This window comes from Buceros rhinoceros, unplaced genomic scaffold (genome assembly GCF_000710305.1).
Source record: "Buceros rhinoceros silvestris isolate BGI_N320 unplaced genomic scaffold, ASM71030v1 scaffold8630, whole genome shotgun sequence".
NCBI lineage: Eukaryota > Metazoa > Chordata > Aves > Bucerotiformes > Bucerotidae > Buceros > Buceros rhinoceros.
The window spans coordinates 7,199-26,571 of NW_010388985.1; the positions used below are offsets into that span (position 1 = coordinate 7,199).

The window sequence follows — 19,373 nt, forward strand, 5'->3', positions numbered from 1 at the left end:
AAGATGAAATTGATCAAAGACTTAATCTGAACATGTATATTTGTATGAGCAGCAAATTCGGTTAAAGCTGGAAAAAAATAACATGATTCACAGAAAAATATATTAAATAAATCTATCAAGACCAGTATGCAATTATTTTCCACTCCACCCTAGTTACCTTTGTACAGAGCAACATGTATGTTCTGAGCGTTTTGAGTTTTTGACCTTAAGAATGCTTGACTTAAGTTTGGATCTGATTATCACGATCATCACATGTTTTCATGTGCTGCTATCTGATTAATACTCACCTTACAACATCTTAATCTTCCAGAATCAAAAACGACTGCTCATCCAGAACAAGAAGGAACTAATGACTGGAGTATCACTTATAGCTGTAGTTTATCACTTCAAATTTTTGTTACATAGATAAATAGAAACTAGTTCAGATGCAGCAAAACAAATACTGAGGTCAAAGTAATATACTGCTTGGCTCTGATTTTAACCACAAACATACCAAGTAATGCATTCCTAGCTATTCTTCAAGCCTCTTCTCAAACACAGGATTTCATCATCACAGAGTAATAACAGAGAAGCATAAAACGATTTTATGAAGTTCAGCTTATAATTAGTTTTACATCTGATCCCTTGTTACCACTATTATTGTTACAATAACACAATTTGGAAGTAACCCTGACTTTGTATTACTAAATCCTTGCAAAGCTTGCTGAACTATCACTGCAATCTGTTGGGATATACCACACAGTATACAGTTCTACTCTTTCAGCACTCAGCTGCACAGAATCGAGTACTGCATGATAAATGCACTGACTAGGACCCATTGCAATATACGTTTAATGAGAAGATTGTCTCTTGCAATATGCATTAACACATACAATGCTCACACAATGATTAGTGTGTGATGTCACTAAGGTGACTAGTGTAACTGCCTGCCTTTGATTACAGAATGTCTTAATACATTACGTTAAGATAGTTCCTCCCAAAGACTTACTACTTCTGCTAAATTCTCTGTAGAAAGGAGGTTGGTTCACAGAACAGAATAGTGTATTTGGCGTTTTCCCTTCTCTGTATGATCTACTACACTGCCTCTTATTAGTCCACAAATTGCAATGGATGTAGACTTTTACTTTATACTGATTTTAGAGAAAGAAGTATCCTACACATAGAACCAGAAAATAAATTACAGGAACATCCTTGGTGGACAAAGATTATGAATGGATTGCTTTGATTTGTTACTTAAATGCATAAATTCATACAGATTTGGTGAAAAGTTTCAGATTTCTTTTGCATAAATTTGTTGTTAAAGACAAAAATCTTACTCCATTATCATCTTGCCCGAAGTGTACTCCCTAATACCTCACTTCAAATTGCAGTTTGAAACCTTAAATTGCATTAATATGATAGTAAATTTCACTGCTTGATGAGAAAGGTATGAACTCTGGCTAAAGTACAGTTTCTTACATATATTAAAAGACTTCCAGACCATGGCTCCTCGGCATTAGAAAGTCAAATATGTTTTCCCAAATTCACACCATTTGTGAAATTGTAAAGAAAGCAAGCAGTAAGCTGTTTCACTCAAACTGTGCTAGAGGACGACATTTCTGCACGCTTGTCCCACAAAAGGGGGCCTATATTCCAGGTTTACACCCACATTATGCGGGTTGTCATGTCACTCTGAATATTTCCACATTTCATTACACTTCTGAACATGAAAGCAAGAAAAGCGTGTGGCTGCTGCTTCTGATAAGCAAATGTCTTGGCGCCATCCAGCAATACTTGCTGAAGTTCAGTAAAATTAATCGCACTTTTTAATGTTTATGAAAGCAAATTACTCTTTGAGAAGCTAATGTAGACCCTTCTCATTTTCTTGTGACACAACATGACTTGGCCACACTTTAGGTTAAGTGGACTCAAAATGTTATCATAAGTAGCACCTTATCCACTTAAACATTTACATATTTATCATCAGTGAATGATGATTCCTTCAAAGCTAATGACTTCTCAAGGAGGCCTCATGAGAAGGTCACTGTAAGCATCTTTCTAACATGCAGGGCAGGGAGTATAGAGTGGTATGAATATAATGTTTCCCCCAATCTTACAGGATCACTCCTAATTCTCCAAGAAGACAGACCCTAGATACTTGCATTACTCTTTTGTTCAGTGCTCTTTCACCATTCCTACCCTCTTTCTTCTACTGTTGTCTGTCCTCACTCATCTGCTGATGTCTGTCTCCACCTCTTTTCTCCCATGTGCTGTTCTCTTGCAAAATTAGCTTTTTGACTCCTAACAATTCTTTTTTCTCCTTCTCTCTCTCTCTCCACACAAAGTTGATGAGAAATCCCCAAGGAGGAAATGAAATTAACACTAAACTGATCCAACATATCAGCAGAGCAGAAAGAGAATATTATGAAATTTTAAAAAATATTCAAAGAATATTCAAATATTCAAAAGAACAGAGATCCTGAGTTCTGGCTGTGGTGTGACAAAAGGAAAGGATAAAGAGCCTCCCTTTGTAATACAATCTCTACCAGGTTCTTTAAATTCAGGAGAGAAATCTGGAAAAATATCCACTTTCTCTGAAGGAAGCCTAGAATGCCTTGGGTAGAAGGGACGTCTAAAGGTCATCTAGTCCAGGACCCCAGCAGTGAGCAGGAACATCTTCAGCTAGATCAGGACGCCCAGAGCCCCATCCAGACTGACCTTTAATGTTTCCAGAGATGAGACATCTAACATCTCTCAGGTCAACATGTTCCAGTGTTTCTCCACCTTCATCGTAAAAAATTTCTTCCTTATATCTAGTCTGAGACTATCCTCTTTTAGTTTAAAACCATCACCCTTTGTCCTGTTTCAACAGGCCATACTCAAAAGTCTGTCCCCATCTTTCCTATAAGCCCCTTTAAGTACCGGAACAGTGCAATAATTTCTCCCTGTAGCCTTCTCTTTTCCAGGCTGAACAACCCCCACTCTCCTGGCCTGTCCTCAGACAAGAGGTGCTCCAGCCCTCTGATCTTTTTTGTGGCCCTTCTCTGGAACCTCTACAACAGGTTCACGGTTCACATCCTTCTTTTGCTGGGACACAGGACTATGGGTCTGGTTTTTGTTAGCAATGGAGCAAACAACTGCCTTAAAAAAACCACAACTCTTCCCAGTTTCTCATTGAAAAATTATGCAAAAATCTGAAAATTCTCAAGTCAAAAAGGAGAAACATGATGCAGGAATATTTCAGGATAAATTGTGCCATTTATTATGCAGCACTTGGCCTGCATGTATCCTTCATGCAGTACTCAAGTACTGACGTACTTCAGTACTGATGAGCATAAAGCAAAACTCTACGTTTTGCTTTATGAAGGTGTACCGTGTCATTTTTGCAGTATACAGTAAAAGTTTATAGATTTTGAAAATAAAATTTTGTCTAATCCTATCCATTGCTACATATCAAATTTAAGACCTTTCTTTACTAACTAGGTGGAAAGATATAACAGTCATTCATTCACACAGTCCAGTTAAAAAAGCACAGCATTAACTAGAAGAAAGAAAGAATTACAGCTTTTCTCTATTTTCATGAGTAATAGAGAGCCTTTATCTGGTAAAAGAGACAGAACTCAGACTTACTGTGCATTTGTTCGGCTTCTCTCCTGAATGGACTCTCATGTGAATCAGCAGTTTATAACGGGCATTAAATGGCTTGTACCTTCGTGGGCACCCTGCCCAGAAGCAAGTGAAGTCCTCTCCCTTCCTCTGGTCTATATGGATCTTCTCTATGTGCCGCACAAGTTCCTCTTGCTGGTCATACAGTGCACCACAGTCAACCCAGCGACAACCATGCCTGCCATTAAAATCATCTAGCTCGTCGTCCTCATCAAGCAGGGAATCTGGGGCAGGAGGCACAGCCAGTGGGTGGATGTGACTGGGGAAGCTGTGTGGATGCTGGTGCTGGTGAGCATGGTATGGTGGGGGTGGCCCTTGTGGAGGAGGCGGCGGCAGCAGGGGTGGAGGAGGCATGTCTACCGTACAGCCTGAGAAGCCATCCAGCCGTTCATTTTTCAGGACACCCACCACCTGGTTGTCCGCAGGCGGCACACCCTGCTGGATCACCATGTTACTTGTGGTGGCCATCTGCAAGCAGGCTTGTTCTAGCTGCTGCATCTGCTGGTACTCACCAGTCCCATTCTCAACATACCCTGGGAAGGTGACGTTTCCATTAGCCATGAGAACGCCTTTCTGTGAAGTTGAAATAGAGTAATTTTGGGGGATACAGCTTCCTCTCACTCCCAAAAAATGTCCATAGACCTCAGGCTGTGGGGTGACATTTGCTGGTGATGTTCTAGAGCTATTGATGTAGGCCACCAGAGAGGTTGGAGATGTACGGATGATTGTATTGAAGTCAATCCCAATGCCGTCAGAGAGAGGAGATAGAGAAAGAGCTCTCTTTTTGGAGCGGGCTGACTGAGTTCGGGCTGAGGAATGGCGAGGACTAGAGTAAGTGGAATGCTTTTCCATGCCATGTAAGTAGGATGGTAGCAAGTTAGAGATGCAGTTACTGGATACTGATGGTCCAGGTGAAAAATTCAGTAAATCCCCGAGCTCACTGCTGTTTTGCAAACCTTGGTCAGGAGGAACAGAAGGAAGTGTCCTGTACCCATGCTTAACACTCAAAGTGGACCGACCTTCTGACAAGCTTAACGCCGTAGAGCCCAGAGACTCATGTGACAAGAGCAACCTGGAATAAAGACGTAATAAAAGTAAGCAGTTAAGACAATTCAGCAGTGGTTATTCTATATTCACACACACATAAAATTATAGAAAGGCTACACGTCATAAAAGTTCTCCTTAATTTTACGTACTCAACTTTAGCACTCTCAGATCATGTACCAGCAGGCAGGCACAGGTTACATACATATTACTGTCAGTTAGGAAACCAACTTTAAAACTTCAAGATTTCAAAAAAAAGTTGCTGTAAGTGTTCTGGATGCATCCCTGCAGAAATCAATGCAAATTTTTTCATCAGCTCTGGTGTAAATACATTTCAGCTTCTGAATCCGAGGCATTATACTACTGCCTTGTATGAAACTCATATTGATTCAAGCTAACTATTATTTTTGCTGGCAAAGAACAGGAAGAAAACTGATTAATAAAGAATAAATATTTAACCTGAATGGCTTTGCCAATTGTAACGCACACAAATAGTATCCTCTACTGAAGCAGCTCAAGTTTACATATACAGATAATATCTGACTTTACAAAACAAACAAAATAAGTGAATAATGTAGAAGAACTGGTTGAAGGGGTTTATTTAGTTTCGATATGAAGATGTATCTGCCTCCAAGTCAGCAATCAAAATTTTTCACAAAAGTGTAATCTTGCTGTTATCACTGGTTTTTTTCAGAAATATTATGAGACTTTTTTATGCTGCAAATGTCCTAGAGGTAGCTTAAAAAAAGAACTCATAAGTTCTTAACAGTATTGTTTTCTACAGAACGGTCGAAAAAGAAAATACAAGGCCATCAGGGTCCCTGATTCATGGATGCAAATGCTGGGTTAGAGGGCAAGCGGATTTATGTCTTTATGTTTCCAGTTCACCTCTTGGCAGACCTAGGTTTCCTGCCCATCAGCAGTGCTATCAGTATGTTGATTTCTACTTTTAAGGGGCTGTAATAGTAGGAAGAACCGAGTATGCGTCTAGATAAACCTGGAGATCTCACAGACACAGAAGTCTTTGCATCTTATATTCTGAGAGTTAATTCCTGGGTTCATTATTTGCACAACACGCTTCTGAAGAAGTATAGAATTTCAATGGTGATTCAAGTACCTAGGAAATTTGACTTCTCTTCTAAATCTAAAATGCATTTTTTAAGGTGAACAAGTCAATCACAGCTTCTCAGTTTCCATGTAAAAACCAAGATACACTATAGTTTCTTCTATTGTACAAAGACTTCAAGAGGTCAAATTAACTTAAAGACAGCTAATAAGTGTTAATTAGATACCTTAAACACAAGGTGTTGAAAAACATTTCTTGAAGATCTAAGTAAACATTATATGAAATATTTACATGAAATAATCCAAAGGAACTGTCACGTAGGCAAGGAATAACGTATTCTTATTTACAAAAGTGAGTTCCCATAGTCAGTTATTTGTAATCTTTTTACTGCATCTCTTTATATCGCTACAAACTTCACATTTCTAAAAGAGAAAGTATGCACCATGAAGAAAACTTATAAAAATAAATCTCATCTTTCTTGACACATACATAGTTACAGCAAGACCTTTAAGGAGGCACTTCTACGTATTTTACTTGCTTCATTTTTTTAATAGGAAAGCAACTTTTTATGTCTACCCAGGGTAGGAAATATTGCAGTTGCTTCTGAGTTCTGCAAGATTTTCTTACAGACACTGCTTCAGGAAACACAGATCCATGGGACCGATATGTTATGGCTCATAGCTGCAACATATGTTCGCACCACAGCCTTACTGCACTGACTTCAGCTTTGGCGGAGGTACATGAAACTACTTAGTTTAAGAAGGGATAGTAGGCTAAAACTGGGGATCTGAATCCCATTTTAAACAACATCAGTCAACCCAAGAGAGCAAGAGCAGATCCGAAACAATAGCTCTGGATATATTCTCAGTGTACATGACAATATTTACCAAATTTACATTACTTTGTTTGGCAAATCAACTTTTATCCTCTGGTACCTGTGGATTATCTTTCAATTCGATCAGCAACATTGAAAGAATATATGAAAATACTAGGTAAAGTCATTCAGGCAAGAGATATGTATGTAGCTTTCCACATTCGGTTCTAGCCACAGAGGTTAAAGCTGAAAAATCACAGAGTCTCTTATTCTGCCCACCACATGAGCATTCCCTGAATGATGAAGTTGTTTCCTACTACTTAGTATTACAGCATTTTCCAGCACTTGAGAGTCAACCAACATGAAGAAAGGAAAGTCCTTCTGCAGTGACTTTGGTTTCAGGGCTAGATCATGCTGCAATTAACACTCCTCTGTCATTGCGAGAGAGCTGGAGGAGGGGAATTGGTGCTCTGGGCACCAGGGCTGCCCCCTCCACCCCTTTGTGTCTAGAGGGAAAGCTTTGCACAGGCTGAGGGAGAGAGGAAGCAGTCTGCAGGTGCTATGTCTGCGCACTGAGATAGCTCACGAACAGCGATCGTGTAGCTTTCAATATCACCCAGCCTCACTGTGGTGACCTTCGGCACAGATGAGCAAATGCTCCTTTGCTCAAGTTACTCGCTTTGTAATGGATGACTGATTTGCTGCATCAGAATATGAAACATCCTGTTCAGATTTAATATCAGTATAGGGTTATGTTAACTTTGATGCCGGTTATGGACATTACGTTGACTCCGCCAGGGTTTAAATGGCACTTTTGAAACAGTGCACTGAAGAAAAGCACAATTAACATGCCAACTACAATTTGCATTGAGAGAAATGAGAAAAATGGGATAGCTATATAAGGTCGATCTTGCATAAGATTTAGAGCTAAAGGTATAATTATTTGTGAAAAAAAAAAATTGTTCAGGCTGTTGGGTCTGTTATCAATGGGCTTTGTTAAAGCACCGTTCATCTTAGGGCAGTTAATACGATAGCGTACTGTGACCCCAAGCACAGACCCTGTCTAGAAAAGTAAGGCAGCTGTGATTTTTCTATGCTAGGCTACACATGTATTTATATCTGGAAAATACAAATAGGGACTTTTTTTGCAGTTTGATTATTTAAATTTTTAATTTCTCATTTATAAGCAGGGAAAAAAACGTGCATCAACATAACAAGTCTACCTTCATAATATCAAGTCCTTTAATCAGGTGCATATTAGCATCAGTGTCATTCAAAATACCTAACACAAAGGAACACACCCATCAGTGAGGCTGAAAAAAAAAAAAAAAAAAAAAAAAAAAAAAAACCGCATTTCAGAAGTCTTACAATGGGACAACATTAAAACTTGGCCCAGAATTTCAAGAATACAGTCAGTAAGAGACAAATAACCTGAAGAAGTCTGGTTCTCACTTAAGCCTCTAAATTCAAAAGTAATACAGATTTCAGCTTCCCAAAAGAAAAAAAATTCTTTAAAATCCAACCCACACTGTGACTAAGTATTTTTCTAGGGGAAAATAAGTATAGCTAATATGAAAATGAAAAGCCAGCAATACCACTGTGCCAGATTCTCAGCTGGTATTAATTGTTGTGTCTGCTTACTCTAATCTAAACCAGCTTGAGTTTGGACCAGATCTTTTATGAACATTTACAGGAGATTCCTGCAATTACTTTCTATTTTCCTTCTGTGTACAGAGGCCACAGTACCAAGTATAACCCCAGATCTTAAAAATAAACATGGAAGGGTGAAAACTGTGGGGGTTTTTATTTTTTTGCACAGTCTTCTGTTCTACTAGCCAAGAACTATTTTCTACTAGCCAAGAACTATTTGCTCTTTAACAGGTCCTTTACTGACTTGCATCAAAGTAAATGGCAGTATTACATCTCATTTCAAGCAGCATAACTGAATATTCTGAAAAGGTTTTTGGGGAAACTCTCAAAAAAGATGGGGAAGGTTTTATCCCTGATGGTCTAATACTCCAAAATCTGAAGTTATCTGTAGGAAAACTCCAATTTTGCCAGTTTTCTTTCTCCCATTAGTAAAAATCAAGACATGTTGTTTTGGTTTGGGTGAATTCAGCAAATAATACAGTTTGAACTGAGATGCCAGAGCACAGTTCGTGGTGTCTCAGAGATGCAATCCACACGTGGGCACTCAGCCCATGAAGGATTACAGAGTCAGTTTATGCAAATGCAGTTTACTGCTGAAGAAATTAAAAAAAAAAAAGTGTCTTAACAATCTGTGAATTAAAATCTGACTTTAAACTTGTTTTGCCCTATCAAATAGTTAATTTGGGAGCAAAATTGCTGAAATGGACATTCTTTGTGTCACAAACTGATTTTATAACATCTTCATTGATAAATCATTAAAAGAGACTCTAGGGACACTAGACCCTCGATTCTGCCAGAGTTTCAACTTCAGTTTGCCCTTAGTAAATGTTTCTTTAAAATAAAAACAAAAAAAGTATTATGCAGTACTGACACAGTACACCCAACCACATGCTGAGGTAAAAATAACAGTGTTTGGAACCATACAGGCACACCTAAAACTTATTAAGTGACTAATAATTACTTAATAATATTTTTATATAGTCTGTTTTGTTCTGTCTCACAGGCATGTCTCCGAATTTGTCATCATCTTAGCACTGAATGGTTTCCCCTCTAATATTTATATAGGAAGCCAAATTATCTTTTGTGACAGAAATGTCACATCAACTATCTTATAGCAAAGCAAGGTTTTCTTCCAGTTACATAGTACCAGTTTTGATTATTTCAAGAACGTTCCTTGGCTTATAATAAAGCTATATAGCAAAATGTAAATATTCTTATGGCCAGCTAGTTTTCAACTCAGTAGGCAACTGTTGCCTGAGTCACATCTACAGAATTGAGAGCATAGCTTCTCAAATAACACACCAGAATGTTTTCTCACTATATGCTTAACTAACATCAAATAGTCAAATAACTATTTTCCCTTCATTCATGCTTGTCAATGATATTCACAGTCATAATATCAAAAGTTATTTAAGCATTTAAAAATTAATTAACAAATATTTATCTTTGATTTAGTGATATAAAAAGGCAACATTTACAGGGAGAGGCCACAGTTTTTATTAAACTACCCACCAGAGCTAGGAAAGGGGACAAGTTTTTGGGGACAGAAGTCTAACACAGGTGAAGTTAACTGCTGGCTCAATGCAGACCAGGAACAATTATTCTAATTAACTTAATTATGTAAATAATTAAACAATTTAAAAGTAAAGGTATTTGATGAGAGAGGAACATTAGCAATGCATTTAACTTTATTTTGTCTGACATTAGTGTTAGTTGACAGGTACGAACATAAAACGCTAAGCACTATGGTAATCTTAAAATATGTCACTGCCCTGAAGCTGTAACATGAGAACTATTTCTGCTTTCATCCTCCATAACATTTCCTGTCCTTATGGCAAAAATATAGTGAAGTGACTATAAAAATCTTTAGCTAACAAAAAAGCCCTATCAAACATAGAAAACGTTTGTGGCCAAATTTCACCCATGATTTGAATGATCCAATCACTATGATTATATCTGATGTTAATTAAATTGCATTGAATTAGATTTCTGGTGGCATAACAGAGCATCATTTAAAAGGCCACTTTAATCATCCAAAAGGTTGCATTTAAATTACAGGAGAATTAAAATACCATCTTTTTAAAGCACTGAATATAAAAAAGTAGCTTGGGACCTTGCATCTGATGGAGGAGCACTCAAGCTGGAAGCATCCATAGACCTCCGTACGCTAGGGTTGACCTGGTTGCATTCTGTTGAAAACCGATTAGCAGGTGGTGAAACAGGTCCTGGATCTTGAACTGTCATGGGACTTCTGGTGACTACTACATTGCTGCAGCTGCCTTTTCCAATGAACTTGCACTGGGGTTCATAACCGAGACCTCCTAAAAATAAACAAGGTAAGTTAGTATTCATCTCCCATAAACCTGCAAGAGGCCACAGAACTCACATCACTTTGCAAAGCAGGAAAAGTAATTGGAGCTGAGAATCTTTAGATGAGAACAAACAGAGGACCAATACAAGGATTTTGCAAACTTCTGCAAACACAAAAAGCAATTTTCTGAAGGGGAATCAATTATGCACATTTAAAACATGCTGAAGTGCATAAACTGAAGACCAGGCATCATGGATAAACATCAGAAAAAAACACCACTGGAAGAGTCCAGGTAAAAGAAAAACCCTCAGCTGAGGGACAGAAAATCCAAAAGTTCACCTTCCCTGAAGAAGGTGGGAAAAAGAAACCCAAGGAGGCTGCAGGAACACCACCATTCCTTGAATCCTACTAAACCCTGTAACTCCAAGTCATTGTAAGCCCTTCCATCATTCCTACCACCAGCCATCCAAAAAGCAAGGGAACTGCAGGTATGCATGCAACCTGCAACACCTGTAATAGGTCTGGTGTGCTGAAGGGCACAGGCTGCAGAGTTTCCCCGGCAGGAGAGAGGTAGAGCTGGAACCCAGCATTCCTCAGAGGTTTGGGGAAAGGAATTAGAGCTGGATCAAGCAGAGAAGCATTCTGGTCTTCCTTTAGAAGGCCACAATCTGCTCTTAATCACTGCTGGCATGACTCAAACTGATGGCTATTACATGATATGAGATGATTTCAGAGGTAGCTGGCAAACAGGACGTATCTCCAAAATGCTCTATGTACTTCGTGTTCTGATTTAGGTCACAGATGGTGGTTTACAAGATCCCCTGCATTAAAGCACATCAAGATGAAAAAGTTAAAATGTAGATTATCAGATGGAAGTCATTGGATATCTAGCAAATTCTCATCACAGTTGGAAACTAATAATTAGACGATCCACATTTCTAGCTGCTTTGCCATGTTCAGACTACTCCCCAAAGCAGGATAGCAACATCAGGACAAACGGTGCAAAGTGCTTCAGTTTAAACCATTTTCTAAATTAAATCTACTTTTGACTTGATTGTACAACTAATCTACTAGTATTTCTCAAGGGTGTTCAAATGGATTGTGAACTTCACAAAAAAGGACATCACAGCCTTAGAAAGAAAATCCAAATCCTTCAATCTCCTCCAGACCAAATAGGATTATCTTAAAATTTTCAATTCACTTAGAAATTTCAAATTATAGCTTTTTCTCGTATTGGATTCTGCCTCAGAAAAAAAAAAAGCAAACAAATAGATATGGTTATTCCCATTTCAGAGGTCTGTGCCTTCTTTTCAAATTATTCCTCTTCTAGTTGACTAATTAGTAATACCTCACATATGTGAGGAGCACATTCGTGATTCTCAGTCCAGTGCGATCTAAGTACTTTGTAAATTCATGTACAGATGTTACAAGTTGATTGCATGATCCACCACCAAAAATGTACTCCTTGGGAAGAAATACGGCACCGCTTTAAGAAAAACAACTTCCCATTGCTACTACTTTGAAACATAAGCGAAGAATACAGCATCTGACTGAAAATTCAAGGGTAAGGAAAGAAGAAGACCCTTAATAACCTAGCCTAAAATTTAGCTAGAATGACTGGAAATCTCCAAGGCCTAATATGTAAGGAGAATTCCTTGTACTGCATTCAACTCCATTGTGGATCCCAAGAAAAAAGCTTTTAAGCTTTGTAGGATTACTGCCTGCTGCCACTAAAGATGTCTGATTAAATCACAGGAATAAGAAAAAGTATTTTTCTTTCTTGTTTGCATTTTGAATTCACTAAGCTGAATCAGTGTGCTACTCAGCAGTTGCTTTTATGTTAGAGTGCAAAAATGAAACAAGTCAGCGAAAATTAAGCAAAAAGCTAAGCTGCCCCTGGTAATACATGAATGCTACTCCTCTCAGCAAGAGGCTGGGTGGGATGAAGTTAAAATTTACATGACACATTTCCATCATATAAAATGCTAAATACTACATAATATGCCTATTTGTGTGTGTATATTATATACATTCAGCCAGCTAATTTTTAGAAAAGCGTTTTTAATATGTAGAACCAAAGGCTTTCTGCACCAAAGGATATAAAAGACAGGGAAGCATGCTATAATAAACAACCCAACCGTTTTTGATGCTGAAATACAGCTGTAATGCTTGTAGAGCCTATATATGTTGACTGCTTAATAAGACATAAATGTTACTATTTAGCACTGAGAAAAGCTCTACCACAAAAATGTACCAAAAACATACTTATTCTTCCCTTATACATACATACTTATTCTTCTGTTATGGATGACTCCATAACACTCTTCACAGAACAGAATGGTAGAGTTTGGAAGGCACCTCCGCGAACCATCTAGTCCAACCCCTCTGCTAGAACAGGTTCATCCAGAGCAGGTTGCACAGGATCACATGCAAGAGGATTTTCAGTATCTCCGGAGAAGGAGATTCCACAACTTCTCTGGGCAGCCTGTTCCAGTACTCCATCACTCTCGAAAGTAAAGAAGCTTTTCCTTACATTCAGATAGAACTTCCTGCATTTCAGCTTGTGCCCACTGCTCCTTGTCCTGTCACTGGGCACAACGGAAAAGAGCCTGGTCTCATCCTCTTGATACTCACCCTTTAGATAGCTATAAGCATTGATAAGATCCCCTCTCAGTCTTCCCTTCTCCAGGCTAAACACACCCAGGTCTCTCAACCTTTCCTCATAAGAGAGATGCTCCAGACCCCTAATCATCCTCACTCATAAGCCACTTTCAATAAATTTAAATGGTAACAATAACATCTACTTTATCATATCCAGGAAATCAAGGGCTGTGCACTTTTAAGTTTCTAATTAGGGACAGACCCTATCTCAGTTCAAAGAGCAATCTGCAAATGTGCAGCAAAATTGCTATTAATACATGATTAAACCAGAGCTGCTTGGAACTTACATGTCAGAGAAAAAATTATCGCAGAAGCAAAACCAGAAAAGGGAGCAGCGTCAAACCAGTACTGTTAAATACAGAATGTTGCATCCTCAATACATCCCAGTTTGCTTTTCAGCTATAGGGTCTGCTTTTATTATCTGTGGATAAATAGCATCTCAGCAATGCCAAGAACAGCTAAGTGAATTTGTTACATAAGGATAAGAATGAAGGCCAAAGAAGATATGCTCACTGGTCACTGAAAGGAAAAAATTGGAAAAGGAGTACTTTGGCAAGTAGTGAAGAAAAGGCCTTGTTACTCCTACCATTAATAAACATTTGCTGTTACATGGAAAAACTACAATTCTTCCACTTAAAAGGCTGGGGCAGGGGAGAGAGATTAGTAAGAAAGAATCTATCATCAGCTCCCACTGTTGAAAGAGACTGTAAAGTGAAAGACAACTGCTATGAAAAGCAAAGTCATAACATTATATCCACAGGTGTAAACGTGCCAAAAGACCAGCATTGATACCTCATATGTGCCCTAGAGGACATGGAGCGATATAAATTTCATCTGAATCAGGCTTAGGCATATAATCACACATCTGTTGAGCTACGTCAGACCACAAGATAGTAAGTTTATTCTGACTTCAAGCCAACTGCAGGACTGCAGACCACATCTGATCTAGCATAAAGTTAAATGGGTGCAACATGGACATCTGACCTGCCGTGAGCCTGCTGCTAAAAGGCAAGCTGTCAGAACATGTTTTCAAAAGCACTGAACAAATCTGAACTGGCAGAATGATGACTATGTCCCGCATCAGCATTTGGCATCACATACCCACAGTGCAAGAGAAACTCTCAGTACAGTTTTACTGTATCATTGACAAAAAGCCTGAGAATTTCAAGACAGTGAAAGGACAACCAGGACTTCCTTAATGTCTTGAATCCACATCAGCTGAGATAAATGGGAAACTCTTTGGAGGACATCAGTGGATTTCAAGTAAGGCTGTAGATTCTAAGAAAAATATGTGGACCTAGTATTTTAAATGAGCAAGAGAAGCAATTCCTTTTCTCATATACTAAGATGTAAATCAGAAGAGAGTCCAGTAAAGGCAAATAAAGGAGATGGAATCAGGCCTGAGAAGGAGAAGAACTACGGTTGCTTAGTATGTCATTTATTCCAAATAAATGTATTACACATAAACCAAAACTGCTCTTTATCAATAACTAACAGTAATATTCAACAAGTATAAGCAGTAAAAAATGTTTTGTAGAAATATTTTAATCCATTCACTTCCTCGTTCATTAGCTTGCCTATTTTCCCTGATGATTCTCTACACTTGGTTAATACCGAGATTCACTCATCCTTGACCCATTAAAAATTTTACTGCAATCTTCTGAAGAACATTCAAAGAACACAAAAAAACACAACTACATTAATTTAGGTACACTGAACTTCGGATGAGATTCTTTTAACTTACATCACTCATACTCTTTTGAGGCAGAGTCCAATGTGAAATTATTTCCATTTAAACACCTTTCCTTTATCAGATATTGATTTAAAACCAACCAATTTGTTGGTCTGCTTCTCCAAGACAAGCGTAGTAACTCGTAGTTAATTCTTCCAAATAACTCAGGTTATAAAATCAAACTGCTTCACCAAACCTTCAAAACTGTAAACTATGCTTCCCATGTATAGATGGGAACATACAACAAAAACATATAACAGCAAAACCAGTTTTAATTGTTTGGTGTTCTGAAATGCACAACGTACCAAAAACATATCACCAGATCAAATTCAATCATCTCTTAGGTAAATAAATTTAGGAACAACTCAATTAACCAGTATGAAAGAAAGCTATTAGGATTATCCAAAAATCCATCCTGTTGTTGCTGTTAGAATAACAGCTAGAAGTAAAAGAATTGCAGCAAAGAAGCAAAAGGTCATTTTGCTAGGTGATTTTCTGTCTGTTAACATACACCTATTTAAGGCCTTGGGAAACATTTGGTTTTAACGTTTCCCTTGTAATTGACATCAGCCTTGTTTGCATGGATTCTGTATTCACCAAAATAGGTAGAAAAGGGCACTTCCAAAAAAAGCATATTGTAAGACAATAAATACTAAAGAAGGCAAAGACCAAAGCAATAAGGAAGACTGCATTTTTCTCATAGTTTAGACATAAAACACGGAGGCCATTTCAAACCAAATTTGGTCTTTGTCCATAACACAGTGAATCTTCCAGATGTTGCACTCCCCAGCTACCACATACATCTTTCCTGTGTGCCACTGTATCTGCAGGGCTGTTGGCGCCTAGCAGAAGGGACTTTGCAGTAGCTGCTGACTGAACAAACTCAAAAGTTTGCTTGGAAGACTTGTTTCCAGGTAGGAAATATATCAATCCCCCTCCCCTGGGGACTGCCAAACCTTTTGGGCTTCCTTTTGCCAATTTCAGCCATATTACCAATTACTAACAGAGAGCTAGTACTTGCCCCTTTGTCCTTAAAACATACTGGCCACTTTTCTATTGTTTCTACAGCCAGCAAAGACCCACTATTTCACCCCATCTGTAGACAGAGACGCCAGCCCCAGGGTAGTGGGTATTAGACCCTCTTAAGTGCATTAAACTGGAGATTCAAAGAGGGAAAAAAAAAAGGCAGATGGGGGGAGATTGTCACTTGCCTCTACTAGCATATTATCAGCCAAAATCATTGTCTGTTTGAGAATCTGGGCTTCCTCACACCCATATCACCTTGTGAGCCCAAGTCTTTTTTGGGAGAACTTCAGGCTTTATGTGAACTACACAAAAATTCAGTCAAAATTGCATTAGTTATGAGTCATTTTTGTACGGCATGCAATCTGGAATTTTTCAGGGTACAAGTACATTACTAAACTATGGCTCCAAAACTTGCCAAATTATGATTTTTATTGCAAGTCTTATGAAATACAGTAGTTTCTCAGTGGCATTACACCACACAGACACTACATGTAAGTGAAACAGTGATTCTTGGCATTTTTATTCTTAAAAAATAAAATTTAAAAAAATCTAGGCCTTGTCCTTACACAGAAAATTCTGAAATAGAGACCCTAAAACCCCACTGGTTTTAACTTCATGGTTAGGATCTTAGCTCACAATTTCCTTAACACTTAGAATCAGCAAAGCCTTGTTAGGAAGAAATTTCCTCCAAAGCCTCTGGCAGTGTCCACTCTGAACAAGTTAGACAGACCATTAATCTGACTAACATTGGCAATTCCCATGTTCTTGACTGTTTGCAGAGACTTAATCTTTATAATCAAGAAAAATAATCTGGAGGAAATACACTAAACAGAATTATATGACTACCTGGTATTACGAGAAAATTCTATTATGCACTATAAAAGCTCTCCATGCTTTGAATCTTGGAAAGGTAGTTTCTTCACTATCAAGAGTGTCCTTGGTAAATTAGTTTGCACTAATTTCCAGTGCTATTTGCCATTCCTTGTACGGAGTAATCAACTCTACAGTGAGACAAAAGAGACTGACAAAGCACAATGAAAAACAATGTCTCCCTTCAAGTGGAACTAAGGTAAAAAATTATCCAGAACTGATCGGTGAACACAATACCTCACAGGTGATTAACTTAGCTGGTTTAAAGCAGACAGCAATGAGATCATCTCCTTCTATGGAACACTTTAACCACTAAATTCATACAAATGAAAACAGTGGTCTTGTAATGACTAAACTAAGAATATATTATGAAACAGCCAGATTAAGGAAACTTCCAGTTAAAAATGCACACTGTAAACAAAAGATTTTTCAATTAGATCTGCAGACATTAATAATATCTCATATTAATTTTTAATCAGTTGAATTTATATCAGGAAGGCCTCCCACTTATTAAAAATCTATTTTGAAAGCTACTTTGTTTTCTTATTTTGCATAACAAGTAAGAAGTTATCAGTTAACTACTGAACAGACTAGTAAATATTTAACTGAACTAAAACATAAATGGTTTAGCTGCAATGGGTAACTCCTTATTTGTTATCAGTGACATTAGATGACTTCTGCTTTTGTCCTTGTTAGAATAATATAGAGTATGCGCTTTTGTACTGCAGAAAACAAACAGCTTTACATCTTTGGCTTATGCTACTACTTCTTTACAATATTAGTTACTCATATCAGCTTCTGGTAAATGTCTATCTACAGAATAGATAGCCTGAAACTTAGCCTGATCATTTAGTTTGTATTTCTGAAAAATGAATACACTGTGCAAGACTCATATTCTTCTCAAATAACTGGTACAAATCAAGAGAAACTCTACTAGTAATGTAATATATTACTGGTATATTGATCTAAAGGTAAATAATAATATCAGGTGAAAAAAAAACAAGTTTCATGTTTTAAACTTCAGTATCGGCCAGCTCCTTAAAAGACCATTTCAATACAGACAGAGAGGAAATTATTATTAAAATCAAAATAGAAATTTACAGATACTGGAATGAACAAAAGAGAATTGTATTGTAATTAGAGATAATACCTTCCAGTTCTAGTGCCTTTGAGAAATTATGGTTTGAAACGGACCTAAATGAACACAGAGCATACATCCGTGTATGTGAGAGCACAGACTGTTACTTCAACTGACTTGTAAGCAGTGTTACTTGAGGGGCAAACTGAAAAATAATATTGTTAAAATTCCTCATACATTATGAACAGTAGGAGTCAAATGTAACCTATAGGGAAACACTTTGCCCATTAAACAGTGTTGCACTCAGTGCAAAATAAATGGATTGATTTCAGCAGTGTTGCTGGAATACTTCTTTGCTGACACCATCTGATTGCAATTCAGAAAAGCCAACTACGGAGGGGCAATAAGAAAAAAGTAGAAAAATAATTCTCCAGTCTCTGTAATACTTCATCTCCCACATAAACCTCCAGCACTGTTTAACCTTCACTGCCTATTTGTGCTTTTCCTCATGTTAGAAATACATACTTACTTTACCCCCAGTAATTCCTGAAGTTTTTTTCTCAATTTTAATTAAGAAATGCTCAGATCACATAATTTCTGTTAGCTCAATATTCTTAGTGTTTTAGAAAATACCACAAAGGAGCTTTGCTATTCTGTAACCATAGGCGCATGCAAACCCACCGGTGAAAAGACTTCATCATTCCAAGTACCAAAGCAAGGCAGTATAGCAATTGTACCACCCCCTGTTCACACAGTAAGTCCTGATTTCTTGCTTCTCATTGTACTACTATCTAACATAGAAGCAGCATTCTTTGCGCACAGCTCATACTTGCTTTTTTTGTCAGCCTGGTTGAAAGGACAGTGAGTAATGTTGGGAAGAAAGAAGCAGATCCCTTTCTTTCTCCAGGCCTCAGGCAAAGGGAAGATCTTCTGTCTCCTTTACCCCACTTAGGCACAGAGATGCTAGCTCCTTCCAGCAAAACTCTTCACCAAGAGTGAGGGGACAGGCTCTCAGCAGGTTTAAGATCTACGACAACTTTCCCCTAGGAAAAACCTGCCGCAAGCTGTGCAGGAGTCCTGACCAGAGGACAGAAGCACAAGGAGGTTTCTTTCTGCCTGCAAGATGGGCCAAGTTTCAGTCTTTGCACAGTAACACAACAGTGCCAGACTGCACTGAATGTCACGATCCAGCAGGAGACACCTGTTTAGCAAAAAAACATGCAATAAAGGCTTTGTTCAATGTTAAGCTGTAATACCACATAAGGCTCTCTTTCTAAATATTTACAGGTAACCCTAGGTATTTGACGACTGCTTCTCAGAAAAGCATCCTTACTCCTTCCAGAGACCAAAATGCATAAGCAGCAGAAATGAAGGATAAATGCCAACTGACGGGCACTAGTGATACCAGTTAAGAACAGGTGGCAAATGTTAACACAGAAGAACTGCAGAAACTAGCTGTTGTAGTATGCAAGCAGG

The 19,373-nt window shown here is 38.1% G+C and overlaps 1 protein-coding gene across 1 annotated transcript in view; it reads right to left on the minus strand.

The window, feature by feature from the left end:
• Positions 1-3,609: 3,609 nt before the first annotated feature.
• Positions 3,610-19,373, minus strand: part of GLIS3 (GLIS family zinc finger 3) — a gene marked incomplete at its 3' end in the record, with an annotated part of 41,305 nt that continues 25,541 nt past the window's right edge. The window contains exons 2-3 of the mRNA XM_010132317.1: positions 10,333-10,540; positions 3,610-4,717 (exon numbers count right to left, since the gene is read on the minus strand). Coding sequence (XP_010130619.1) covers positions 3,610-4,717; positions 10,333-10,540 — 1,316 coding nt within the window. The remainder of the gene's footprint in view (positions 4,718-10,332; positions 10,541-19,373) is intronic.